Source organism: Macaca nemestrina, chromosome 14, assembly GCF_043159975.1.
Source record: "Macaca nemestrina isolate mMacNem1 chromosome 14, mMacNem.hap1, whole genome shotgun sequence".
Lineage (NCBI taxonomy): Eukaryota > Metazoa > Chordata > Mammalia > Primates > Cercopithecidae > Macaca > Macaca nemestrina.
Window position 1 is genome coordinate 84,016,903 of NC_092138.1, and position 27,877 is coordinate 84,044,779.

General features: G+C 43.5%; 1 protein-coding gene across 5 annotated transcripts; it reads right to left on the reverse strand.

Moving 5' to 3' along the window:
- Positions 1 to 1,943: 1,943 nt before the first annotated feature.
- On the reverse strand, positions 1,944 to 25,117 carry LOC105487056 (WD repeat domain 31). 5 transcript variants are annotated; one of them, XM_011750333.2, is made up of 11 exons: positions 24,967 to 25,117; positions 21,461 to 21,614; positions 17,491 to 17,532; positions 16,490 to 16,619; positions 14,387 to 14,461; positions 8,196 to 8,340; positions 7,996 to 8,096; positions 6,705 to 6,772; positions 5,547 to 5,688; positions 3,716 to 3,878; positions 1,944 to 2,156 (listed from the first exon to the last, which is right to left on the reverse strand). In XM_011750333.2, the coding sequence occupies exons 3-11, from the start codon at positions 17,502 to 17,504 to the stop codon at positions 1,996 to 1,998; spliced, it is 999 nt and encodes a 332-aa protein (XP_011748635.1). In that variant the 5' UTR covers positions 17,505 to 17,532; positions 21,461 to 21,614; positions 24,967 to 25,117; the 3' UTR covers positions 1,944 to 1,995. The 5 variants fall into 5 exon arrangements, with proteins under 5 accessions (XP_011748635.1, XP_070934311.1, XP_011748634.2 ...); XM_071078210.1 differs by having other exon boundaries at positions 16,490 to 16,622; XM_011750332.3 differs by having other exon boundaries at positions 17,389 to 17,532.
- Between the last annotated feature and the right edge of the window lie 2,760 nt (positions 25,118 to 27,877).

Genomic DNA, 27,877 nt, shown 5'->3' on the forward strand with positions numbered 1-27,877 from the left:
CTGCCTCCTAGGTTCAAGCGATTCTCCCGCCTCAGGCTTCCGGGTAGCTGGGATTACAGGCGGGCACCACCAGGCCCGGCTAATTTTTGTATTTTTAGTAGAGACGGGGTTTTTCCATGTTGGTCAGGCTGGTCTCAAACTCCTGACCTCAGGTGATCCTCCTGCCTCGGCCTCCCAAAGTGCTAGGAGCCACAGCACCTGGCCTTTCCTAGCATTTAAAATAGCTATGTCCAGTCTTCAGAACAGCCCTGTGGTGAGGTATGATCATGAGCCCCATGTTATAAAGTGAAGAGGAAACAGATTTTATAACTTGCCCAAGATCATCCAGCTAAATGGAGAAGTGGAGATTCAAAGTCCGGTCTGACTGTACTAGCTTAAGAACAGACTCTCAGCTGGATGCAGTGGCTCATACCTGTAATCTCAACACTTGAGGAGGCTGAGGCAGATGGATCACTTGAGCCCAGGAGACTACACAAACACACAAAAAATTAGCCAGGTGTGGTGGTGCATGCCTGCAGTCCAGCTACTCAGGAGGCTAAGGAGGGAGGATTGATTGAGCCCTGGTGATTGAGGCTGCAGTTAGCCATGATCACACCAAGAGAGGGAACAAGGAAGGTGGCTGTCAGCCACTGGTATCAGAGACAAGCAGAGGCCAGAGAAGACAAAAGCAAAATCTTTCTTTGGCTGGGACTTGTCAGAAAGGGAATCTCCAGGCCTCATGTGCCTTATGTGTGGGCATCTCTGAAGGCAGAAAGGACTCCATTTTCCCTGGATGAAAATGGGCCTGTGAGCACGAGGCTGAGGTCTGACTCCTGGGGGCCACACAGGCAGGCCTGAGCACCTTGCCCCTCCTCATTGAAGGGGGCTTAATGTCTGGGGCACAGTTGACTCCATCCCTCTTTTTCCTGTATGTGTTTTTTTTCAAGACAAGGTGTCTCACTCTGTCACACAGGCTGGAGTGCAGTGGCACAATCTCAGCTCGCTGCACACTCTGCCTGCCAGCTTCAAGTGATTCTCCCACCTCACCCTCCTGTGTAGCTGGGACTACAGGCACGCGCATACAGGCTTGTCTCCAACTCCTGACCTCAAGTGATCCGCCTGCCTCGTTTTTCCTGTATGTTCTAATGTTATTTCAGGGATCTCCTTTGCCTCACTCTGGCCATTCCAAAACATATATATATATATATATGTTTCATTTATATAAATCCAAATAAAGATATTAAAATTGCAAGTGAGATATTTTTGGCCTTAATCTTTGAATTTCAATGTTTTCTTATCTGTAGAGCAGATGTGCTAACTCCTATAATTCTGGGCAATGCCCATGTGATTCTTGGCCGCTTCAAGCCATCTCAGGTCTGATTTTCACACAAGTTCAGCAGCATTGGGCTAGAAGGGCACCGCCCTCCCACTCTGCTGCCACTTTGAATAGAAGTCCAAGCTTTCGCTTGCTTGCCCTGACTTTGATTCTTCACATTGCTGAGGAGCAGTGACTGAAGCTTAATCTCATTGTCTACAGTCTGTCTCCTCTATGGAGCTGCACTATTCTTTCCCATCTCAATTATTTCTGATGTAACCAAAACACTCTCTCTCCCCATTGCCTTTTTTCTTTTGTGAAGACTTGGAAAGGGTCAGTTTCAGAGGCTTGAGCCCTGTGTTCTGACTTTCACAGACAGAGGCCTGCCACTCTTACATTTACAGGTCATCATTCTGAGCAATAAACTTTTTTTGAAGAGTAGTCCTACAAGCTCACTAAAAAGTTGCATTTGTATTTAACTTAGAGAACCTTATGTGTAGTCCATGTTTCTGGACTCTATGCCTGATTTTGAATCACTGGACTTAAATTATTTGACTTACAACACTGATACCTCTTCTAAGTGAACCTAAACAAAGAATACCAGCCCTACATCCCACTCCCCACAAGATAACTGGGAAAGACACAAAGCCACGCTGAGAAAGGGCCATGGTTTGATATTGTCCAGTGAGTGTCTCTTGGCCTCAGAATGCTGCCACTTCCTGCAGTTCCAGCCCTCGGCTGTGGTCCATTCTGAGTAAGTGAATTCCTCTGTTAAAACTTGCACACAATAAGGAGATGGCGTCACCAACAGCCAGAGAAGTCAAGGGTCCTGATCCATCCAGAGACAAGGTGAAAAGGCAGGCTGGGGGGAAAAGGGGAACCAGCAGATTAGGCCAAGAGTGTAGCATCATGAAACGTGATGTCTTCATGAGAAATGCAAGGAAATAAAGCATTTGCTGTATATATCTAACCAGTATGAGAGAGGCCCCACTTCTTCAGAGGAAAGCATATCAGGGAGGTCAGAACTTGGGCCAACCCCACGACATCAATGGTAGAGAATGGCACATGGGCCAAACAGGATGCATACCATCACCAAGAAGTATCAGGGTCTCACCAGCTAAAGACATGTTACAAAGCTGCCCTCAGTCACCTGCCCAGAGAATAAAGCAGGGCCCAGGCAGGGAAAAACATACAAGGATACTGATCTTTAGCTGCTGGCTTCCTGGGGTCTTGATGCCTTGGAGATGAAGGATAATGGGGGAGCCTGAAAGGCATTCTTTAGGGGTTTCAGCTGACCCATCTCCCTCCATCTGCATCTTAGAGGCCACTCTTCTGAAATCTACAGGCTCATACCTGGTGGGCAGGGAATCTGTGCCACTTGGTCAGGTCAACACTTTCAGACCTCGTTCTCCCTGGTAAGGTTTATGATCATTAAGTCTAAAACATCTGCTCTTTTTCCTCAAGCAACTGTTACACCTGGGTGGCTGGAGAAGCCGCTCCAGGTGACGGTACAGCAGGCTGTCCTTACTATGGAAGTTTGGCTTGTGGCCACAGCTATTTGCAGAGTGCCCACAAGACACGGTCCCGCCTCTATTCTCTGAGGGAACTACCCTGTCTCCCCTGAGAGGAGCTGAGTTCTAGAAGACTGCTGTAGGAGAGATTTGGTTTAAAGTTCTTTAAGTCAATGCTATTTCTGTCTGGCAGAACCCTGTGTCCAGGACAGAACAGATGGAGGCAGTGGCGTGCTGGTAAACCAGCTTTCTGGAGGAAAAAACACTACCACCACCGATTCATAGCACTTGTCAATTTTCATGGTGTAAATACCTCCACCATGATCAGATTTCAGGCCACCAAAGGTTTAAAAACCAGTTCACAAAAATCCTGAATATTTAACAATTGGCCAGCAGGGGCTGGCTCCAGCAGATCCAGGAATCTGGGGACCTGGGTTGCATAAGACATCCTTTTTCTCTGATGCTTTGAAATGTTATGAGCTTACCGTGTTCTTAAACTTCAGCTACAGAATCAAAACAGGGCAGAGACTTTCTGAAACTATCCTGACTCCCCCTTAACCTCACCAAAAGCTGAGGGTTTCATTTTAGTCCTCGAAAGAAGAATTCAAAAGTGGCAATTCTTGTTCTCTTTTCCAGGTATTTTAAGTGTCACAAATTAGAATCTGATGAAGAACTTCAGGTAGAAAGAATGTAAGAGCCAAATCTATGTGAGTTCTCAGGAATGAGTCTATGCAACATGGTACCAGGGGATACATGGGGATAGCATCTTGACATCACCTCTTAACCACAGGACTAGACAGTGGCAGAAGATGGGTGGCTTTGTAATGCTGAGCAATGGGAAGAGGGAGTTTTAAAGAAGGTTTTAGGACTTCATGTGTCTTTCAAGGAGAACTGACAGCAGGCTCCTTACCTCCAGTATCTTGGTTCCAAATCTTCACCTTGCAATCATGTGATGAGGTAGCAATTAAAGGCATCAAGGCCAATGCTCTTGGTAGAAAGACGCAGGATGCAACAGTCTGGAAATGCCCCTTATACTCACATATTCTGTTTCGAGTCTGTCTTAGGTCCCACAACTGCAAAGTAATGACATGTACCAGCTCATACTTACTAGCCTAGCTTCGTCCACGAATATCCATCACCCCCGCTCCCATGATGTACCTATTCCCTCCACTTACCTGCTCACATATCTTCATCCATCCACAGACCCAACAACCCCCATCTAGTGATTATTTTAAGCCTCAACTATGTCTCAAACAACCCTGGTTAAGAATGTGTCATAAGTTTTTGCCTTTTTAATGGTTAGGGAAGTAAAAGCTCCTAGTCCTACAGCATGATGGTGTTCCATCATGGGGAACCCGAAACAACAGTATGGGGTTGTTTGCTTTCATGGCAACTCAAGAGCTGCCTTATTTCAACCTCTTGGCATCTGTGGGTCCTGTGGGGACCCCATGGTTAGAAGTACCTCATAGGTATAAGTACATATAGATGTAGACATTCTGATTTAATGCCTAGATGCTGAACCTTGATGTGTGAAGACTAGTGTCTACAAGAGGGAAGTGCCAGTCAGTGCTGCCAGTCCCACTCTCATAGATACAGATCAGATCACAGCTGGAGAATAATGTTCAGAGAGGACAGCAAATTGAATTATGTCCAAAAAGATAATGAAGTTATTGGACAGCATGTTATCCAGGGAATAGCTGTAGGAGCTGGAAATGTTTCACTTAGAAAAGAGATGCTACATTCAAAGGCTGCAACACCCCAATCTACCATTTACTGGGGATATGGTCTTGTGCAAGAAATGTCAACTTGCCATGCCTCTATTTCCTTGTCTGTGAAATGGGAATTATAATAGTACCTAACTCATGGGGTTGTTTTTAAGGATTAAATGAGATATTACATGTAATGTGCTCAGCCCAGTGCCCAGCACACAAGATATGTTCGATAAAATAGGAGGCATAATTGTTCTATTTGAATACTAGATAACCCTTTTAATTGATATTCTACAATTATGAATCTAAGGTGCTTTGGAGGAGCCTAGGCAATCTATTCCAAAATTAACTGCAAGGAAGGTATATGTGTAAGGGATGGAGTAGGCCCTGGACCAACACTAGAGCTCCAAATTTCCTAAAAAGCTTGAGCTTCTTTTACTGTGGCCATGCCTATAATGGGAATAAATCTCGTTCTTCAAACAGTCCCTCCCCTCTCCAAGCTCTGCTGCGAGTAGAGACATCAGCAGACTAGTTCTGTGTTTAGCTCTTCCCCATCTTGACTCTCATCCCATTCCTCTTTCCTACTACCAATTCAGAGAGCCCTAAGTTGAGGAATGTTTCTTTTCTTCTCTTTCTTTATTTTTTTGAGATGGGGTCTCCCTTGTTGCCCAGGCTGGCCTCAAACTCCTGGGCTCAGTTGATCCTCCCACCTCAGCCTCTGAATAGCTTGGACTACAGGCACACGCCACCATGCCCAGCTAACTTTTTATTTTTATATAGAGACAGGGTCTTGCTCTGTTGCCCAAGCTAGTCTCAAACTCCTGGGCTCAAGTAATCCTCCTGCCTCGGCCTCCCCTATGAATGTTTCTTAAATGAAGCAACTGGAATGCAAAGAATCACTCACAGTATGATTTTGAAAGAGGCCTGAGCCATTAGCAGAGCTCGCCTGTGTAGAACAGCTACAGGCATGAGGCCAGAGTAAGTGATCTGTTCATCAGCAACCAGATACCTGGACCTCACACAGTCTCCTACCGTGGCTTCACAGCCTTCTCCTCCAAAGCCATTGCTGCAGGAGACACACTTGTGTCCATCCACACTGACTTCACAGTAGGTCTGAATGTACTGCTTTGCAGGAAACATATGAGCTACCTGCAGCCCCCGACTGTCCCATAATCTGAAAGAGATTAGGGCAGGAAATTAGCTTGTAGTAAATGTGGCTGAAATATACCCGTATTGTCCCACTACCATAAAAGTCTTGGCTCTTTGCTGTGTAGGCCAGCCAGATTGGAATGGCATGATTTACCTAAAAACAGCAGCATGAACCAGATCAATCTCTGAGACTCTAAAGCTGGCAGGAAGTAACCAAATTGAATGACATCTGAGTTCTTTCTATTTTGAGATCAGTTAATAGAAATTGAGACCAGGCATCTTAATTGTACAAGTTAATTTGTTAATTTGGTCCTTTGAGGCACTGCTTTCCATGGACAAAAGGATATTTCTGTGCCTGTGACTTAAATTTTTAAAAAGATACTTATTACGATACGGAAGATCAGTCATCATTCAGAATCAGTTACAGAAGATTTACATACAGGTCATGGCCAACCTTGGCTATGGGGTCCACTGGGGAGTATTTTGTTTTGCTCTTTATTTTATTTTTACCTCTTTACCCCATTCCTATCATTTTCTAAGGAGAATCTCTTCTGAGATCCAAAGTTTCTAGTTATGCTCTCCGGTCTAAGAACTATTGACTTTACTGACTCCCCTGATGCTGATTTTGACCCTGCTTCCCCAGGGAGAGCTTCAGCTGAAGGCTGGGTGACTGAGAACACCAGGAGCCATGCAGGAGTAGCAAGGAGAGCCAGGCAGCCCGACAGGGTGGGACAAGCAAATGACTGATTCTGGGGTTAATCTGAACACATTCACATAGCAGGAGCTGGCTGAATCAGATGCTTTGAAACCATCTGGAACAGGGGCTTTTACCAGGCCTGATCTCATGGTATACAGTCCCTCCCTACCTTAATGATCCATGGGGCCAGAGCAGAGAGGCCCCACCACCAGTGAAGGGGAGAGGAACAGAAGGCTCTGGGAAGGGCAGAGCAATGTGGAGAAGCAGAGTGGGAATGGAGCCATGTACACATGGGAGCCACAAACCTCACAAGAAACACTTTCACTGCTGCTCAGTAAGCCCACCTGAGGGTTTTATCTTCAGAGGTCTGTAGTATGTATGGTTCTCTGGGGACCCAGCACAGGTGAGTGACCTAGAAAAAGCAAAATGTTCAGAACTTCTCACACCAAGTCATTCCTCTGCTATAATTCCTGTCAAATGTGCTAACTAGCATCACTGTGCCTCTTCTCAAGGATTCTGAACTAGCAAATTCATTTACAGGCATCTTACATTTTGCAGATACCTATCAGTCATGCTACCTGCATCTCCCAGGTTATCAGCAGCAAGGGAACAGCTGGGCCAGTTGTGAGCACCAAAATACATGCAGGAACCCTTAGAGTGCCTGAAACCCCAGCTGTGTGGCAGATAGAACAGCCCCTGTTGTAAGGCGGGTTCACTGAAACTCTAGCCCAACACCTCATGGGGATCAGGAAGCGCATTCATGTTTCTCTTTATCCCTGCAGGCTCCTGCTTGGACAGGCATAAAACAGTTTCCAAAATAACCCAAAATAACAGGATTTTATTTTCTTCCAGTAAACTCCACCAATATAGAGGGCATGGGGCAAGCACATCTGACCATTGGCAGTCATCTTCAAAATTAGAAAAGATGACTGGGACTGAAATGTGACGACCACTAAAAGAACATCTACTATAGGTCAGGTACAACGACAGGTATTTCACATCTAGTATTTCAATTCACCCTCTGAAGAACCTTAGCAGGTGATAGAATTCTCCCCGTTTTATAAATGAAGACATAGACACTCTAAGAGCTTAAGTAACTTCCTTGAGATAACATAGCTGGTAAGTAATAGATCCATGATTTGAACCTGGGTATGACTGACTCCAAAGGCTCTGCAGTTTATACCAGTCTGCTACTAGAAAACAACTGGTCCTTCAAAAGCAATGCAAATTCTACATAAAGCAAAAGGTAACGTTTATTTCTCCACATGATGTTACATGTATGAACATACAATAAGCATAAGCTGTGAGCTCCTGGAGGACAGGAACTCTGTCCTTGGTCACTAACCCTGTTCCTAGCACAGTGTCTGGCCCACAGAAGAAAAGTAATAGTGAAATAATGAAGACCATTTTTAATTCCCATATGAGTGGGTAAAATCATTGTCTGGAGCAGAAGACTCAAGGGACCATCTAATCTAATAACCCCGAGAGGCCAGGGTCTCACAGCAGGTTAGGGGACAGCAATTGGGACCCAGGCTCTAATTTCTGCTCATGGGCCTCCTGATTTCTCTCCTGAGCCTTTCCTTCACCCCATGCTCCTTTCTGCTGCCCTGTTCTGTACCAAGTTTGAGTTCATACCACGTTTCTGGAGACAGATGCTCTTTCCACACTCTGTCCTGTCACCACATCCCACAGAAGCAGGGTGTTGTCCCGAGAGCCAGTGCACAGCTGTGATGAGTCTTTGGAAACAATGGTGAGAAGACAGCCTGTGAGATGGGACCTGAACAGGGTTTTTCAGAAAGTATCAAGGTGTTGGGAAGAGGTTCACTTTGTTTTACCTGGACTCACAGCCAATCCGGTGACCACCATGGCATGGCCACACAATTGCTGCCTTGGTTGTGAGGAACCGTGCAAGTCCCACATCATGACCATCCTGTCACGAGAGGCACTGAAGAACTGGTTGGAATTGGGAATACAGGTTACCTGCTCAGGGAAAAAACAGTAACACTGAAATAGCTCTGGTGTGCTAGTTGGACTGGACTTCAAATTGGGGGAAAAAGATGATTCTGCATAACTCCCTCCCCACACACTTCTTTTTTTTTTTTTTTTTTTGAGATGGAGTCTCACTGTCACCCAGGTTGGAGTGCAGTGGCGCGATCTTGGCTCACTGAAGCCTCCACCTCCCGGGTTCAAGTGATTCTCCTGCCTCAGCCTCCCGGGTGGCTGGGATTACAGGCGACAGCCACCACACCCAGCTAATTTTAATATTTTTAGTAGAGACAGGGTTTCACCACCTTGGCCAGGCTGGTCTCTAATTCCTGATCTCAGGTGAACCGCCCACCTCGGCCTCCCAAAGTGCCGGGATTACAGGCGTGAGCCACCACGCCTGGCCCCCACACACACTTCTCAAGAGTAATACCTAAGCTTGAAATCTATGAATGCAAAGCATGGGCCAGTCTGAATTTCCACCTTTTTCAATGTTGTGCTACCTTTTCCTTTATGTAGCAGATTTCCTCCTGTCCTTCAGGGTAAGGTTAAAAATCTCACCTCGGCCGGGCGCGGTGGCTCAAGCCTGTAATCCCAGCACTTTGGGAGGCCGAGACGGGTGGATCACGAGGTCAGGAGATCGAGACCATCCTGGCTAATACGGTGAAACCCCGTCTCTACTAAAAATACAAAAAACTAGCCGGGCGAGGTGGCGGGCGCCTGTGGTCCCAGCTACTCGGGAGGCTGAGGCAGGAGAATGGCGGGAACCCGGGAGGCGGAGCTTGCAGTGAGCTGAGGTCCGGCCACTGCACTCCAGCCCGGCGACAGAGCGAGACTCCGTCTCAAAAAAAAAAAAAAAAAAAAAAAAAAAAAAAAAAAAAAAAAAAAAATCTCACCTCCTCAGATCACGTTACCTTGGTGAGGATGTTTCCCTTCTTGGGCTTCCTATAGAACTTCCTCCTGTGGGATTCCTTTTACACCTGATCATCACTGCACCCCAAAAATGGATACTGTACTGTTATGACAGGTGATTCTGTTGTACTTATGATGAATTTGAGGTAAATCGCTGTTCCATTTTATGCTTTTTACCTTGAATACAACTTTGCTTGATATCATCATCCCAACTCCTGCTCTGTTTGTTTACATTTGCCTGATATATCTTTGCTGACCTGTTCTTCCTGTTCTGATCTCTTCCATCGTGTTCTTTTTTGTGTGGTTTTTTTTTTTTTTTTTTGGAACTGTGGTAAATATACATAAAACTTACAATTTTAACCATTTTTAAATGTACAACTCAGTGGCAACAAGTACATTCGTTGTTGTATAACCATCACCACTATCATCTCTAGAACTTTTCCATCATCCCAAACTGAAACTCTACAACCTTTAAACAATTACTGTCCATTTTCCTCTCCCCGCAGCTGCTGGCACCTGCAATTATTCTACTTCTGTCTCTATGGACTTGACTATTCTAGGTACCTCATATAAGTGGAATCATACCATATTTGTCCTTTTGTGTCTGGCTCTTACTTAGCATAATGTTTTCAGGGTTCAGCCATGTTGTAACATGTATCAGAAATTCATTCCTTTTTTTTTGAGACAGGGTCTTGCTCTGTCACCCAGGCTGGAGTGCAGTGACCTGGTCTCAGTTCACTGCAACCTTCCCTTCCTGAGTTCAAGCAATCCACTTGCCTCAGCCTCCTGAATAGCTGGGACTATAAGTGTGTGCCACCACACCCGACTAATTTTTGTATTTTCTGTAGAGATGGGGTTTTGCCATGTTGCTCAGGCTGGCCTCGAACTCCCAGGCTCAAGTGATCTATCTGCCTGGGCCTCCCACAATGCTGGGTTTACAAGCATAAGCCACTGTGCCTGGCCTATTTCATTCCTTTTTAAGGGTGAAAAATAGCCCACTGTATGTATATTACCACATTTTGTTTATCCATGAATCTGTCAAAGGACATTTGGGTTGTTTCCAGCTTTTGGCTATTCTAAACAATGTTGCTATATATATGTGTGTGTGTGTGTGTGTGTGTGTGTGCGCGTGTGTACAAATATCTGTTCTATGTTTACTATTTCACTTTAAATTTTAAAGGTGCTTTGCATTAGATATGTCTTATTTATTTATTTATTTATTTATTTATTTATTTATTGAGACACAGTCTCACTCTGTCGCCCAGGCTGGAGTGCAATGGTATGATCTCTGCTCACTGCAACCTCTGCCTCCCAGGTTCAAGTGATTCTCCTGTCTCAGCCTCCCGCATAGGTGGGATTACAGGTGTGTGCCACCATGCCTGGCTAATTTTTTTTTTTAAATTTTTAGTAGAGATGGGGTTTTGCCATGTTGGCCAGGCTGGTCTTGAACTCCTGACCTCAAGTGATCCACCCGCCTCGGCCTCCTAAAGTGCTGGGATTACAAACATGAGCCATTGTACCCAGCCTAGATATGTCTCTTTTAAACAATGTATAGGTGGCTTTAGTTTTTAACTCAGTAAGAGTACTGCCTTTCAATAAGTGAATTTATCCCAATTACATTTACTGCTATCATATATATGTTTGATCTTGTTTCTTCCATCTTTTCTGCTGGTTTTGAAAATCATTTTGTCATATTTTCATTGTCTTCTTTTTCTATAAAATTGCATATTTATTTTTAGATTTATTTTTCCCTTTCTTTATATTTTTAATTTAAATAATATGTAACCTGAGTTCTTCTCATGATACCTCTATATATGTATTAATATCTTTAAACTCATATTCTCAATATATTAATTTCAGAAAGAAAAGAATCTCCTATAAGGAAAAACAATTTTTTCTTTAATTAGCACAATTATATTACTTCTGGCTCATTCCCACTTTTGTAGGTACTCTCTTGGATTTTTATCCAGTCTATTATCATATTATTAATATTTTGCATTTTATTCATATAAATTTTTTAAAGAATTAGAACAATTACATTTCTTCTCATAGCCCTAGTTTTGACAATTCTTTAGACATAATTCTGTGTTTAATTGGATTGAAGACTCATACAGTGAATTCAGTTTGGAACTTCTTTAATATTAGTTGGCTTTATTATTCATCATTCATTCGCATTCTTTTTTTTTTCTTTCCCTCTTGTTGCCCAAGCTGGAGTGCAATGGCGCAATCTCAGCTCACCACAACCTCTGCCTCCTGGGTTCAAGCGATTCTCCTGCCTCAGTCTCTTGAGTAGCTGGGATTACAGGCATGCGCCACCACACCCAGCTAATTTTGTATTTTTAGTAGAGATGGGGTTTCTCCATGTTGGTCAGGCTGGTCTTGAACTCCCGACCTCAGGTGATCCGCCCGCCTTGGCCTCCCAAAGTGCTGGGATTACAGGCGTTAGCCACCACGCCTGGCCCATTCACATTCTTTAATAATATACCTTCAACTATATTATTCAGGAATGCTTTGCATATGGCAAGATTTTACGGATTTAAGAATGTCTTTCCATGCCTTTACATATGAACAACACTCTCCGCACATAAATAATCTTTTTCTTTCTTCCTTTCCTTTCTCTTTCTCTCTCTCTTTCTTTCTCTCTCTCTCGTTCTTTTTCTTCTCTTTTTTTTCTTTCTCTCTTCTCTCTTTCTCTCTCTCTCTCCCCTCCCTCCCTCTTTCTTTCTTTCTGGGTCTCGCTATGTCACCCAGGCTGGGCTGCAATGGCGCAACTATAGCCCACTGCAGCTTCCATCTCCCTGGCTTAAACGATCCTCTTGCCTTAGCCTCCCAAGTAGTTTAGACTATAGGCATGCACCACTATGACCACTGAATGTATTTGTATTTTTATTTGTAGTAGAGACAGGTCTTGCTATGTTGCCCAAGCTGGTCTTGAACTCCTGAGCTCAAGCAATGCTCCCACCTCAGCTTCCCAAAGTGTTGGGATTATAGGAATGAGCTACCCTGCCTGGCCAATTTTTACTTTTTAATAATATTTTTCCTCAAATCTTTTCTCCCCCAGATAATTCTTCTATTGTCTCACTGTTTTTTTTTTTTTTTTTTTTTTTTTTTTTTTTTTTTGAGACAAATCTTGCTCTGTCACCAAGGCTGGAGTGCAGCTCACTATGAATTCAACTTCATGGACTCAAATGATCCTCCCACATCAGCTTCCTGAGTAGCTGGGACTATAGGCGTGCACCACCACATCCAACTAATTTTTTAATTTTTTGTGGAGATGGGGTCTCATTATGCTGCCTGGGCTGGTCTCAAATTCTTGGGCTCAAGCAATCCTCCTGCCTTGCCTTGCCAAAGTGCCAGAATTACAGGCAGGAGCCACTGCACCTGGCTTGTCTTATTTTTTCAACTTATTGTTTCATAGAGTATATGTTCTCTTAATTTATAGAGTAAAAAAGCATTAATCAAATTTTATGTTTGCTTCTTGAGTAGTTCTTCCTTCAAAGTGTATTTTCATCTGACATTAGCTTGTTATATGTGTATTTTAAAAAAATCTAGGCATATAGACCTCACTTTGGATCCTTTCTGCTTATTAATCTTTTCATCTTTGAATGAGGGCAAGTCCAATCTTTGGCAGTAAATTCAACAAGGCTTGATACATGCTCAAGTATTACATGCACACACACACACATGCATGTGCACACACACACAAGTGCACGCACATACACACACTCACAAACAGTCAATTCTCTCTCACTTTCTTTCCTTTCAGTCCAAGGTCTACTATAACTTGATTTGTCATGCTGAATATTGATGGTTGATTATGTCTTGATTTGTCATCCTGAATACTGATGGCTGATTATGTCTTGTCTAAATAGCTGAGACTATAGGTGTGCACCAACATGCCTAGCTAGTTTTTTTTATTTTTTGTCAAGATGGGGTCTTGCTATGTCCCAGGCTGGTTTTAAACTCCCGGCCTCGGGCAAATCACTTGAGGCCAGGGGTTGGAGACCAGCCTGGCCAACCGAGCAAAACCCCATCTCTACTAAAAATATAAAAATTAGCCGGGTGTGGTGGCACACGTCTGTAATCCCAGTTACTTGGGCAGCCAAGGCAGAAGAATAGCTTGAACCCGCGAGATGGAGGTTGCAGTGAGCTGTGATCACACAACAGAGAGAGTGAGACTCTATCTCAAAAAACAAAACAAAACATTCCTGGTCTCAAATGATACTCCTGCCTCAGCCTCCCAAAGCACTGGGATTACAGGGACGAGCCACCATGCCTAGCCAGTCCTTCGGCATTTTAGGGTGACTAGAAGAAAGAGAAGCAAGCTGGCAGCAGCCTCGATTTTGTTACATTGTCTTGTTTTACTGGTAAACAATCTATATCCTTAGTCCTCATCTTTCTAAATAAAGGGCTGTTGGGAGGACCATTCAGGACCAGCTCTTTTAGTGAAATCTGCACTCTGTCAAATATCTGGGGATAAGTGAATAGAGCATGGTGTTCCCTATCAGTCTAGTTCAGAACACAACGTATCTGGCGAGCAACTATCATATTCTGTGCTATGGGATTGTGGCTGATGCCTAGTTTCATTATAAAAGAAGTGTGTATCTTAATTTTGGGTTCATTTAGGTAGACTTCAGAGCAGGGAATTATATATAAACTGGCATTCTCTATCATTTTTGCTGGAAGCTCACTCTGGTCTGTAATGCTACCTAACAAATTAATTTTTATTTCATTGTTATTGAATGTTCATTAAATGTCCCCAACTAGACTAAAAGGTTGCTGAGCACAGGGATTCTGTCATTTTCCTAGCTATGGTAAGCACAGGGTAAGCCTTCAGTACTGTACCTGCTGAGTCAGGATAGGTCAGAGAGAGTTGTTATTAGCTGTGTTCTGTTTACTACCTGTGCTATTAAGGGCTTAATGACAAAAGAAAAACTGTGTTCGATATGCCTGTAACAACAACTAAGTGAATGGTTTGCTCTGTTTCTCCTGAAGTAGGACTTCACAGCATCAAACAAAGCCTTTGCATTTTTCCTTAAGATCAAAGATTCAGTCACCCTTAATATCTAGAACTATTAGCTATCCTTTATTCAGTTCCAGATTGCCTTCATAATAATCATTTGACAATTACCTTGGTGATCTCATGTTCATGTCCTTTGAACCTTTTCACCACATTTCCAGTTTTCCAATTATAGGCCACAACTGTCTGAAGAGAGTGAAGATTTTAGTTTCATTACTCAATTCTTGTTAAAGTGACACTAGCCTCTACTGCATTCCCACCTTACTTTCTCCCTCTTCACTCACTCCCTCTCTGTTCAGGGACTTGCTCAAAGCATTAGGGGCTCCCTGTTGTGGCCATCCCTCCTCATGTGCCCCTCCTTTGAGTTTCTTTTCTTTCCTCCTGGTGGTTCTCTCTCTCTCCCTCTCACACTAGACCACTGCTCTAAACTTACTGATGGGTTTGGGCTAACATTCCCCAAGGAGAACTGATTCCACTGGAGGTTCTGGCTGTAGATGGTGAAGGAGAATTCCACATAGGGTTAGATTTGTTTTCCTACTGCGCTGTATATTTTTGTTGTGGTGCTTTTTAAAAAAAATTACCATTTCAAGCTGGGCACAGTGGCTCATGCCTATAATCCAGCACTTTGGGAGGCTGAGGTGGGCAGATCACCTGAGGTCGGGAGTCAGAGACCAGACTGACCAACATGGAGAAACCCCATCTCTACTAAAAATACAAAATAAGACAGGCATGGTGGCACATGCCCATAATCCCAGCTACTCAGGAGGCTGAGGCAGCAGAATCGCTTGAACCCAGGAGGTGGAGACTGCAGTGAGCCACCCTGCCCGGCCTAGATTTTAAGACAAAATACTGCCAATTAAATTAGGATACTTAGATGCATCCTGATTTAAGAAGTGTTACAATGTGAAAACAGGGCCAGGCATGGTGGCTCATGCCTGTAATCCCAGCACTTCGGGAGGCCAAGGCGGGCGGATCACCTGAGGTCGGGAGTTCGAGACCAGCCTGACCAATATGGAGAAACCCCATCTCTACTAAAAAAAATACAAAATTAGCCAGGTGTGGTGGCACATGCCTGTAATCCCAGCTACTCGGGAAGCTGAGGCTCAAGAATCGCTTGAACCCAGGAGGCGGAGGTTGAGGTGAGCCAAGATCGAGCCATTGCACTCCAGCCTGGACAACAAGGGCAAAACTCCCTCTCAAAAAAATAAAAAATAAAAAAAATAATAATAATAAAATAAAATAAAATGTGAAAACATGCATCTTAGAACCAGTGGAATACAGTATGCAAATGGAATTTGAAGATTCTAAAAGGCTATTGAAAATGAGAGACATTATTATTATTATTTTTTGAGACAGAGTCTTGCTCTGCCACCCAGGCTGGAGTACGGTGGCCCGATCTCAGCTTACTGCAACCTCCACCTCCCAGGTTCAAGCAATTCTTGAGCCTCAGCCTCCCAAGTAGCTAGGATTACAGGCATGCGTCACCATGCCCCCCCTAATTTTTGTATTTTTAGTAGAGACGGGGTTTCGCCATGTTGTCCAGGCTGGTCTTCAGCTCCTATCCTCAAGTGATCCACCTGCCATGGCCTCCCAAAGTGCTGGGATTATGGGTGTGAGCCGCTACACCCGCCCCATTATTAGTATTATTCACTACAAAAAGAATTAGCAGTTGTGCTACCAGTATCCCAGGTGTGAGTGCTATGATAGATCCAAATATGAAGGAGAGAAATGCGAGAATGGGAGGAAAGAGGACAAAAACACAGGAGGAATCATAATGCATATCAGTGTAAAGAGCATAAAAGAAGAGATTAGAAAGTTCCTTTTGCTGACAATTAACTGCTGTGCCTCCATGTAGGTGTAACATGGCATTGGTGGGAAGTATGATCTCTGCCATTTATAGAAAACATGTGGGTGGTCAGGCACAGTGTTAAGGATCTCACCTACGTTCTTTGATTTAATCTTTATAACCACCTGTGAGGTAGCATTATTATTCCCACTTAACAGATAAGACTGAAGCTCAAAAAAATTTAAAGACTTGTCCAAACGAATGGGTAGTGGCCAAGCAGGGATTTAAACCCAGTCTTCCTAACTCTAAAGCTCATATTTTTATACTCATCAACCCTGCTCCAGAAATGCAAACCCTAGACTTCCTTTCAAAATATCTTCCTTTCCCTGCAATAAAGTTCGTTTCCCAGGAAACACTGCAAACCCCACCTTATCTTTCCCTCCAGAGACACAAACATCTGAGTTCAAAGCAGCAACGACAGAGACGGTATCCATGTGAGCTGGGCTATACTCTTGAAAAGCTTTAGTCTGAATTCTCTCTTCTATAATTTCATCAGGCCTGCTAAAAAGAGTATAGAAAATGAGAGACCCAATGGCATGGGAATGGATAGGGGTGTGGTGGGGTAGGGAGAAGAATGTGGGTTAAGAAGGCAATTCAGGCCAGACTAAGGAGGAATATTTAAAAAGGAGAAGAGAAGGGAGACCCACTGACATTGTCAGCAATGGTATTATTTATTCTGAAAATGTGCAGAATGACTGAAGGATTGGAATCTGATAAAGGGGGATCCTGAAGCCAAGAAGCCAGGAGTCTTTCTTTGCTCACACTAGCAATTAATCCTAAAGATTTAGGCCCCTCTGTGTATGGGTGCAGCCACTAGTTAATAAACTGATTGTTTTCTTTCTTTTGAGACAGGGTCTCACTCTGTTGCCCAGGCTGGAGTGCAGTGGCACACATGGCTCACTGCAGCCTTGACTTCCTGGGCTCCAGCAATCTTCCCACCTCAGCTTCCCAAGTAGCTGGGACTATAGGCTCATGCCATCATGCCCAGCTAATTTTTGTATTTTTTGTAGAGATAGGGTTTTGCCATGTTGCCAAGGCTGGTCTCGAACTACTGACCTCAAGCAATCTGTCCACCTTGGGCTCCCAAAGTGCTGGGATTACAGGCGTGAGACAGCACACCCAGCCCTGACTGTTTCTTATCCAAAAGAAAACACACTAAACTGTTCAGGGAAGGCCATCAACATTCACCCTGGGTCTTCTCTTTCTTTAGTGGAGAGTTTTAATGGGGCATGATAAAACCTGGGCTCCCAGGGGAAGATTGCTGTACCTGTATTTGTAAGTGCTGTGTTTGAGTTTGCTTTGCAGTTTCCCCATCACAGCACAAAACCTACACCAAACCTTCTGTGGAGGAGCTTGTTTCAGTTGGTACCTGAGTAGCAGCATTCCTTGTGGCTGCTGGAAGTTGCGTTCCCTGTTTAATAAAAAGAATACATACTGTTAATTTTGTTAGGCACAATAATGGTAGTATGGTGTTGAAAATAAATCCTTTTTCAGACTAATTAATTGTATGCTTTTGCTTTTCCTCCTCACCCTGCTTCACCCTTACGGCCCTGAGGTTGCAGATACACAAAACAAAACTGATTTTAAAAAAGACTAAGAAGTCCTGTAATAACTAAAAAACAGAAGTGCCATATGGTCCAGCAATTCTTCTCCTGGGTTTACAGCCAAAAACACAGAAACAGATGTTCAAACAAAAATTTGTGCACAAATGTTCACAGCAGCACTGTTCACAGTGGCCGAAAAGTGAAAACAACTCAAATATTCATCAACAAATGAATGGATAAACATCATGTGGTCAATCCATACAATGAAATATTACTTGGCCATTAAAAGGAATGAAGTACTCATACATATTACAACATGGGTGAATCCTGAGAGCATCATGCTAAGCAAAAGAAGCCAGACACAAAAGGCTACATAGTTCATATTCTATATATATGAAATATCCATAGTTGGCAAACCTAGAGACAAAAAGCAGATTAGTGGTTGCTAAGAGCTGGGATGAGGAAGAGATTGGGGAGTGACTACTTAATAGATACAGATAGAATCTGTATATAGAATATCTTAATAGCCTAGATATAGTTTGCATATGTGCCCCCTCCAAATCTCATGTTGAAATTTGATCCCCAATGTTGGAGGTAGGGCTTAGTTGGAGGTGTTTTGGTCATGTGGCCAGATCCCTCATGAATACTTGGTGACATCTCCCTGGTAATTAGTGAGTTCTCACTCTATTAGTTCCCACGAGAACTAACTGTTTTTAAAAAAGCCTGGCACCTTCCTCCTCACCTGGTTCCTTCCTCTCTTGCCATGGGATGCCGGCTCTCCTTTGCCTTCTGCCACAGTGGAAGCTTCCTGAGCCCTCACCAGAAACAGAAGCCCGTGTCATGCTTTTTATACAGCCTGCAGAACTGTGAGCCAAATAAACTGCTTTTCTTTATAAACTACTTAGGCTCAGTTTTTTTTTTATAGCAACACAAAAAAACTAAGAGGCAGAGTTTCCTTTTGGACTGATGAAAGTGTTCTAAAACTAGATAGTGATGATGGTTGCACAACATTGTCTCTATATACTAAATGTTACTAATCATAAATTTTATGTTACATGCACTCTGCCACAATAAAATAAATACTAAGAAGATGTAATCAAAAATAAAAAATAATTCACATTACTGAAGCTTCTTGAAAAAGAAAAGCCTCAGTTATTCTAAAAGGTTGTAACCTTCCTTGGTTGCTGGATTTTTTTTTTCTTAATAATTTCACTACAGCACCTCTCAGTGTGCCAGAATCATGAAATAGATGTTCTGAGATGCTAGAAATAATGACACTAAATGAGACAATATAGGTAACGACCTAGACTAGCATTTCTTAAAGTGTGATCCATGGATCATGGGGGATTCCTGAGAGCCTTTTAGGGAGTTTGGGAGGACTTCCCTTTTCCAACTACATGTCTCGGTGAGGCCCTTCTCTCCCTCCCTCTCTCCCTTCCTCTCCTTTCTTCCTTCTCCTCCTTCTCCTTCTTCCTTCTTCCTTTTTCCTTCTCCCTTCTCCTCCTTTTCCTTCTTCCTTCTTCCTTTTTCCTTCTTCCTTCTCCTTTCTTTTTTATTTTGAGACAGGGTCTCACTCTATCACCCAGGCTGGAGTGCAGTGGTGTGATCTCACTGTACCCTCCACCTCCCAGGCTTAGGTGATCCTCCCACCTCAGCCTCCTGGGGAGCTGGGACTACAGGCTTACACCATCACGCCCAGCTAATTTTTTTGTGTTTTTTGTAGAGACGGGGTTTCGCCAACTCCTGGGCTGAAGCAATCCACGTTCCCTGGCCTCCCAAAGTGCAGGCCTTCTTTTCTTTTTATACCTCAACATAAACAATAGATTACAATAGACTGAATACAGAAGCAGATATCCGAGTCAAATTGTCTCCTGTTTAAGGGAAACATTAGAAATTTGCAAAACCATAAAGCAATACCATTTTTTCTAACTAAATATTTTGGTTTTGGAAAGTATATTTATTTTTCATAAAATGATGTTTTATGTTAATATGCAATAGGTTTATTACTAATTGAAAATTAATAAGTAAATATCTTTAAAATTTCTGTTTTTTTAAATTAATTCATTTACTTATTTATTTTATTTATTTTTTTGAGACGGAGTTTCACTCTTGTCACCCAGGCTGGAGTGCAATGGCGTGATCTCCGCCCACTGCAACCTCTGCCTCCTGGGTTCAAGCAATTCTCCTGTCTCAGCCTCCCAAGTAGCTGGGACTACAGGCATGCGCCACTACATCAGGCTTTTTTTTTTTTTTTTTTTTTTTTCTGTATTTTTAGTAGAGATGGGGTTTCACAATTTTTTGGCAAGGCTAGTCTCAAACTCCTGACCTCAGGTGATCCACCCACCTTCAAAGTGCTGGGATTACAGGTGTGAGCCACCGTGCCTGCCTCATTTATTTATTTTTAAATTTAACAAACCCTGCATGTGGCATTCAATCTCAGTTTTAATGTCAAACAATAGTAGCAGAGCAGGATTCAAATCCAATCTATAACCTACATAAGCAAAACCTCTTTGGGGGTTTTTAATTTTTAAGAATGAAAAGAAGTTCTGAGACCAAAAAGTTTGAGAGCCAGTGACCCAGAATTTAAATAATGTTAATATTGGATTACATATTAGAATAAAAAGAATAATGAAACATTTTCCAGATTTACTTGTATCATCCCCCTCAACTAACAAGGCTAGAACTGAAAAGAAAGAGAATGTATTATGCATTCAAACATGCTCCTCCACTCATTCAGGAAACACCTCCTAAGCACCCTATTTATGTAGGTCCTATACCAGTTGCTGGTGAAACTGAAAAAAAGAGAACCTGAAGATGTGACCAGCAGGAACATTTGCTGGGACCCAAGGAACCTAAGGACCAGTCTCAACTACTCCAGGTCAAGTGTCCCCTGCAACTAGCTGTGATATCAAAGAGCTGAGGGAAGTATGGGGGGCAGTGGGAGCACCCAATCCCCATTTCTTCTGAGGTTCTGCTTAAAAGTTCTAGGAAATGAGTTTCTTATGGGCATGACCAACCTAATTCTAGGAAGAACTGTCTACAGGAGAGAACAGCAGCTAAAACGCACCAACTTAATATTCTCATTCATACCATTAGCATTAAAAAAAATAGAGCTTTCCAGAAGAATTTCAGCCTACGTTTTGAGAAGTAGATAGAATTACCTCCTGACAAGACGAGGTAACCAATACAGAAAAGCATAATGCAATGGAAACAATGTGAGCGGCATCAAGAGACCCAGGATCTACCCCAGCCCTGCCTCGTCCCATTATGTGTCCTTGAGCAGCTCCATTCCCCACTCTGGCCTCAGTCTCCCCAGCTAAAAAATTAGGACACTAGATGAAATGATTCTTAGTAGACTATGAGTATAATGAGAGAAGGTCTTTCATTATTCATCTTTGTACCCCGAGTGGCTTGCACAGTACTGTACAACAAAAATACTTGTGAAGTGGCGAATCTAAAGTCCCTTCCACTTCAGATAGTCCAGGATTTTCTGTAAGAGACCACAAGATGTGCTGAGAGGCAAAATTCAGGATAGTTTTCAAAAAGCTTGGGATGTGGTATTGTTTATAGATAGAGGGTGCAGGGCTTCTTATCTGCCAGCCTAACCTATTTTTCAACATTGTCATCAAACTAACGACAGATGTCATCCACAGATCTAGGTCACTGGAAATTGCAGGTGCTATAAATGGATTGGCTCTGCTCAAAACTGATTGGTATAGTCAGAGAGCCATACTTCCCAAGAAAAGCATATTCATGGGACATTCTAAGGAAAAGATAACTTTTAGAATTACTTACCCCCAAACCAATAGGATCTTCTTGGTGAGCTGCCCCTATGCAATAATTTGTAATGTGTATCCTTTGGAAAATAATTCAGGCAGGCACTTCTTAATCTCTGTAATTAGTGGGAAGCCACTGAAGTTAATCTCTTCTCTGTCTAAGCATGTTTGCACTGAAAAGAGATTTACAAGATAAATAAAGACCTTGTTTATTAAAGAGATGGTTAGGTGTAGTTTTCCCTCACAAAGAAAGAAATATTTTACAAAATTCCAAGATTATCTCTCTCACATTTCCACAATTCAGGAAAGTATACTATAATGTTAATTATATATCTATTTTTAAAATATGCAAAATATATTTAAATACATCATTAAACATTTTGATTTTGCTCCTAACATAGTACTTCTGTTCATCAAAAATCTTGAGTTGACTGCTTACTTCAGAGTTTACTGCTTTTGTGAAAAAGGCAATTTCTCCTGTTTTAAATAATTATCCTAGAATTTGAGATGGAAGAGCTTTTCAAAATCACCATATATAAACCATTTATTTATTTCAAGATCTGCAGAATAAGGGTAGAAATATTATTTGCTCAAAATTATAACTACGACCATTTATTTAAAGATCTGCAGAATAAGGATAGAAATATTATTTGCTCAAAATTATAACTAAGTAAATCTCTTGACTTCTAGTCCAGAATTTCCATTATAAATGTCTACAAAGAATAAACAGTTTTATTGCATTTTAATAACTTAATTTTAAGAATTCAAATAAATTCTAAATATTGATTGACAGTACAGCTTATTCTGAGAATTAAGGGCAGCACAGAATAGTCAGAACAACATTTGATTAAATGCATTAGTATCTGCATTAGACAGGACTAGTTGTGAATTATAGCTCAATGTGGCCTTGGGCAAGTTGTTGAACCTCTCTAAGTCTCACTTTCCTATGTGTAAAATAGGATAATAACTCCATCACTGACTTCTGCGAAGATTAAAAATAGCACTTAAAATGTACCAGGAATTGCTATAGGTTTTATATTTATTAACTCATTTTATCTATTCCACAAGCCTCTGAGATACCGTTACTACAGGCTGAGCATCTAATCCAAAAATCCAAAATTCAAAATGCTCCACAATCTAAAACTCTTTGAGCACTGACATGACATAAGAAGGAAATAGTCATTGAAGCATTTTGGATTTCTTTTTTTTTGTTTGTTTTTGTTTTTGTTTCATTTTTTTTTGAGACGGAGTCTCGCTCTGTCGCCCAGGCTGGAGTGCAGTGGCCGGATCTCAGCTCACTGCAAGCTCCGCCTCCCGGGTTTACACCATTCTCCTGCCTCAGCCTCCCGAGTAGCTGGGACTACAGGCGCCCACCACCTCACCTGACTAGTTTTTTTGTATTTTTTAGTAGAGACGGGGTTTCACCATGTTCGCCAGGATGGTCTCGATCTCCTGACCTCCTGATCCGCCCGTCTCGGCCTCCCAAAGTGCTGGGATTACAGGCTTGAGCCACCGCGCCCGGCCAATGCACAAATATTAATGCACAAATATACACAGAGAACATATACAAATGGATATATAAATCTAGCGGATATTAAAGCTGAAGTAAATTATGGCCTCTGATCAGAGTGACTGGACCCAATAAAGCTAAGAATTCATTATGTTACATAGCAAGGCATTTAAAAAGTCTCAAGAACAAAGTATATGAATTTGGGTTACGTCTACGTTGTTGTAACTTATTATGAGTAGACTAAGAAATAAAAATACTGCTAAGTTTTCTTCCACTATTTTTATTATGAACATGTAATATACTTGAGAGGAGATATAATTTCTGGTTCATTTTTGTATCTATGATTTGACCTTAGCCTAGGAGAATGAATGCAAGGCAAATAAATATTTGTTGAATTAATTAATGGAATACTAAGATGAAGAGTCAGCTTGGAGTTTGGCTCTTGTTGCCCAGGCTGGAGCGCAATGGTGCGATCTCGGCTCACCGCAACCTCCACCTCCCAGGTTCAAGCGATTCTCCAGTCTCAGCTTCCCGAGTAGCTGGGATTACAGGCACCTGTCACCACGCCCAGCTAATTTTGTATTTTTAGTAGAGACAGGGTTTCTTCATGTTGGTCAGACTGGTCTCGAACTCCTGACCTCAGGTAATCTGCCTGCCTTGGCCTCCCAAAATGCTGGGATCACAGGCGTGAGCCACTGCACCCAGCCCAGCGGTACACTTTTTAAGGATCCAACAACATAAGGGCCCTTTTAACCTGCCCAACAACGTATCCTTTAGAGAGCAGTCACCCTGTTTCATCCCAGACTCCAGACCCAGAAAGGCTGGAGAGGACATGGGAAAATCTATAGACTCAATTACGGCTCTGGATGTCCCCATTGGTTCCAGTTGGAACCAGGCCTCAGTCTGAATCCCAGCACTTATTTCGATTCTAATCTGCTTTCCAAAGGCCTTGAGATATCCAGTAGTCACTCTAAACCACCCTAAACATAAAGCAGAGAATTCTCTAACTCTCCAGTGCAATATTCCTTGATATACACCAGTACCTATCCAACTGCTCTATTTCATGAAGAAACTGGGACTCAGAAGGCTGTGACTTGCTGAAGGTCACAGGGGCAGAGCTGGGTGGACTGCACCTTATTTCCCTGGTCCCCTGTTCATGCAAACGCTGATATCTTATCTCCCTCCGTCTCCGGAAATCTCCCTCTGCACACTTCTATCTTACACTCTGGGAGACCAAGGCATCTTCAGCTGCCAAAACAATGCTCAAAGAAAGAAAAGTATGAGTAGAAACACCTGGAAGCTGGTCTGGTTCGACCTTCTAATGGTACAGATAGCGGAAACCGAGGCCCAGGGAATAAGAGGGTCTTGCCTAGAGTCACATAGGGAGCCAGTTCTAGGCCGCCACTCTCAAGGTTGCCTCAAATTTTAGGGATGACTTGTGGACTTGTGTGCAGTTTTTCCTTTCTGTTGCTTCACATCACAAGTGCTCATCTCTCTGACCATTATACGAACAACTAAAGTTTATTATTTTTTATTTATTTATTTTTTTAGAGACGGAGTCTCGAGTCTCCCTCTGTCGCTCAGGCTAGTGTGCAGTGGCGCGATCTCGGCTCACTGCAACCTCCGCCTCCCGGGTTCTGGCAGTTCTCCTGCCTCAGCTTCCCAAGTAGCTGGGACTACAGGCGCACGCCACCACACCTGGCTAATTTTTTGTATTTTAGTAGAGACAGGGTTTCACCGTGTTGCCCAGGCTGGTCTCGAACTCCTGAGCTCAGGCAATCCACCCACCTCCCACAGTGCTAGGATTCCAGGCGCGAGCCACCGCGCCCGGCCTAAAGCTTATTTTTGATGTGTATGTGGAAAGAGGGGAGAGGAGTCCCCCAAGATGGGAACCTAGCGCCACCCAACACAAGGTCGGCCCTCATAACCGCTCTCCGCTTCGGCCAAAGGGCGCAGGTTGCCCGCTCCCAGTCTGCCGCTTAGCCCCTTTCTCCCACCTCAGGCTGAGTACCCACCGGCGGGCTCGGGGGCTGGAGCTGGGGCCAGCGGGAACGCGGAGCTGGCGGGTGTGAGCAGCCTCCGAGCCCTCCCCCGCCTCCGCCCCTAGCAGCAGGCGCACGTTGCTAGGGTGGGAGTGCTGACGAAAAGCCTCCGGGCACTCTCGCCGGCAGCCGAACCGCAGTTCCGCTAGCGTAAAGCTGGGACAGAACTGAGCGCCCAGTGCTACTTTCTTCGTGTAACAATGCACTGATGAGGTCCAGAGAAGAGGACGCTTGTGCCCAGGACCACGTTGCCAGAAGAATCTAGACAATCCAAGGAAAGCGGGTACCTTTGTAATAGCTATGGAGAAAGCACTTAATAAAGGTCGTCTTTTAAATTATTAGTCGCTCAGATATACATGTTGCCGTGTTTCTTTGGAGTTTCCCTGATTTCGACTAGAAATTCCTCCTTTGGACACTCTCCCAGCCCCCCACTCCTCTATCCCTTTCATTATTTTTTTCATCGAGCCGTTACAGCCTAGTACCATAGCAAGAAGAGACCCCTCAGTAACTTCTTGAGATCCGAATGGGAAGACAGTTGTAGAAACTAACAGTTTTTACAGCTGTAGTCTCTTTGCTTCCAGACTGGAGTCTATTCATCTCCGTATTCCTGGTGCACAGTATGGGGCTTGGTATATAGTAGGGGCTTGTTGAATGTTTGTTGAATTAATGAATGAATGGCAGGGATCCTAGCCAACATTTATTTATTTACTTATTTATTTACTAGACAGAGTCTTGCTCTGTCCTCCAGGCTGAAGTGCAGTCATGTGATCTGGGCTCACTGCAACTTCTGCCTCCCAGGTTCAAGTGAGTCTCCTGCCTCAGCCTCCCAAGTAGCTGGGACTACAGGTGCAGGCCTCCATGCCCGGCTAATTCTTCTATTTTCAGTAGAGATGGGGTTTCATCATGTTGGCCAGGCTGGTCTCGAACTCCTGACCTCAGGTGATCCACCCACCACAGCCTCCCAAAGTGCTGGGATTACAGGCATGAGCCTCTGCGCCTGGCCTTAACATTTATTTTGAACCCTAGTAGGTGCCTTTGCAGTGTTGATCTGGCAAAACAGCCTTTGATGAAGATTTGTGGAGCTTCTGAAAATTGGGTGCCTTTGAGGATGTGGGAGTGGTGAGAGAAGTTTGCCTCCACATACTGGCGATTGGGTCTGTTTTCCAATCCAGTGAAGGGATCCCCTCCATGGCATCCCTGATGGGGTATCTGTATCCCTAGTTGATGCTTGCTCTGTGATGATGCACTCATTACTTTCTAAGCTAGTGACCTATTGTTGGGAGATTTCCCTCTGGCAGGAGAACGTATCTACCCCTATGCCACCTGAAACTCTGATCTTCGTTCAGAGCCGATGGCTCTCCTTACAGACTTAATCCCTTTTCCCCACAGCAGCTGGGCAAGCCACAACCAGGATAGACTTACTGCTTTGTCCTGGGACTCTGGGCTAGGCTCAGTGCAGCTACAGAGTTGAGTTACTAGATCTCTGCCCCCAAAATGTTCCTGCTCTGGGAATGTTCTTCCCTCTGAGAGAGAGGCTTTAGGTTTAAGGCATGAAAGACTCCCAAACTGGTACCTGTAGTCAGGCCTCTCCCTGAGCCGCACCTGTATATCCACCTGCCACCCGCCCATCTGCAACTGGCTGTTTAAAAGACACCTCATTCTTGACATGACTCATACTGGAAACATCATCATCTTCCCCCCAAACCTGTTCCCCCTCTTTTCCCTCTAAGTGCTGGGCACTACCATTCACCAGTCACCCAAGTCAAGGATCTAGGAGTCATTTGTAACTTTACCCTCGCTTCCTCGTTCAAGAACAACCCTCAAGACTTCTCAATTCTGCCTCCCAAACATTATAAAAATAAAAATCTGTTCACTTCTCTCTACCTACCACCTGGATTCAGGCCAACATCAGGGTGTGATAGATTAAAAACGACCACGACTTCTTTGTAGCTCTTCCCATTAAGGCTGGCTTTGTAACTTGTTTTGACCAATAGAATGCAGCATGAGTGACATTGTGGGACTTCTTGAGTTTAAGCTACAAAAGGCCTTGCAGTTTCTGCTCCTATCCTTTTGGAACACTGCCAGCATGGGAAGAGGACCAGGCTAGTCTGTTTGAGAGACATGGCCCATCCAGTAGCTAGCACCAAATGCCAGCCATGTAAGTGCCCAGGCTGGAGTGCAGTAGTGCAATCTCGGCTCACTGCAACTTCCACCTCCTTAGTTCAAGCGATTCTCCTACCTCAGCCTCCTAAGTAGCTGGGATTACAGGCATGCACCACCACACCTGGCTAATTCTTGTATTTTTAGTAGGGACGGGGTTTCACCATGTTGGTCAGGCTGGTCTCGAACTCCTGACCTCGTGATCCGCCCGCCTCAGCCTCCCAAAGTGCTGGGATTATAGATGTGAGCCGCTGCGCCCGACTCAGTGTTATAATCTTATGGGACCACCAGGTACATGCAGTCCATCATTGATCAAAATGTTATTACGCAGGATATGACTTTATACTCAGCTTAGAGGCCATTTCCCTCTCTACGCCCCAAGTCTTCCCTAACCCTTTCTCCCCTTCTCCAGACTGGGTTAACTATTCTTCTTCTGTGCTTCCAAAGCTCCCACACTTTCCACCACATAGTATAACTTTTCATTTACTTCTCTCTCTCACTCAACTGCAAGCAACAGAGGGAGTGACTGAGTCTCATTTACACTTGTATTGTTGGTGTCTAACCCAGGGTCTGGCACAGCACTACAATAGAACTTTCTGCAATTATGGCAATGTTCTATACTTGCATTGTCTAATACACTAATCACTAGCCCTACTAGCTATTGAGCACTTGAAATGTAGCTAGTTCAACTGAAGAACTGAATTTTAAAAGTTATTTATTTTAA

Coding starts and splice junctions, on each gene's coding strand:
- LOC105487056 (XM_011750330.2), bottom strand. CDS start 17,504: ATGCTGCTACTCAGGTACCAACTGAAACAAGCTCCTCCACAGAAGGTT. Junction 8,097..8,195: donor CGGATTGGCTGTGAGTCCAG/GTAAAACAAAGT, acceptor TTGTTTCCAAAG/ACTCATCACAGCTGTGCACT. Junction 5,689..6,704: donor TCTGAAGATAAAACCCTCAG/GTGGGCTTACTG, acceptor AATCTCTTTCAG/ATTATGGGACAGTCGGGGGC.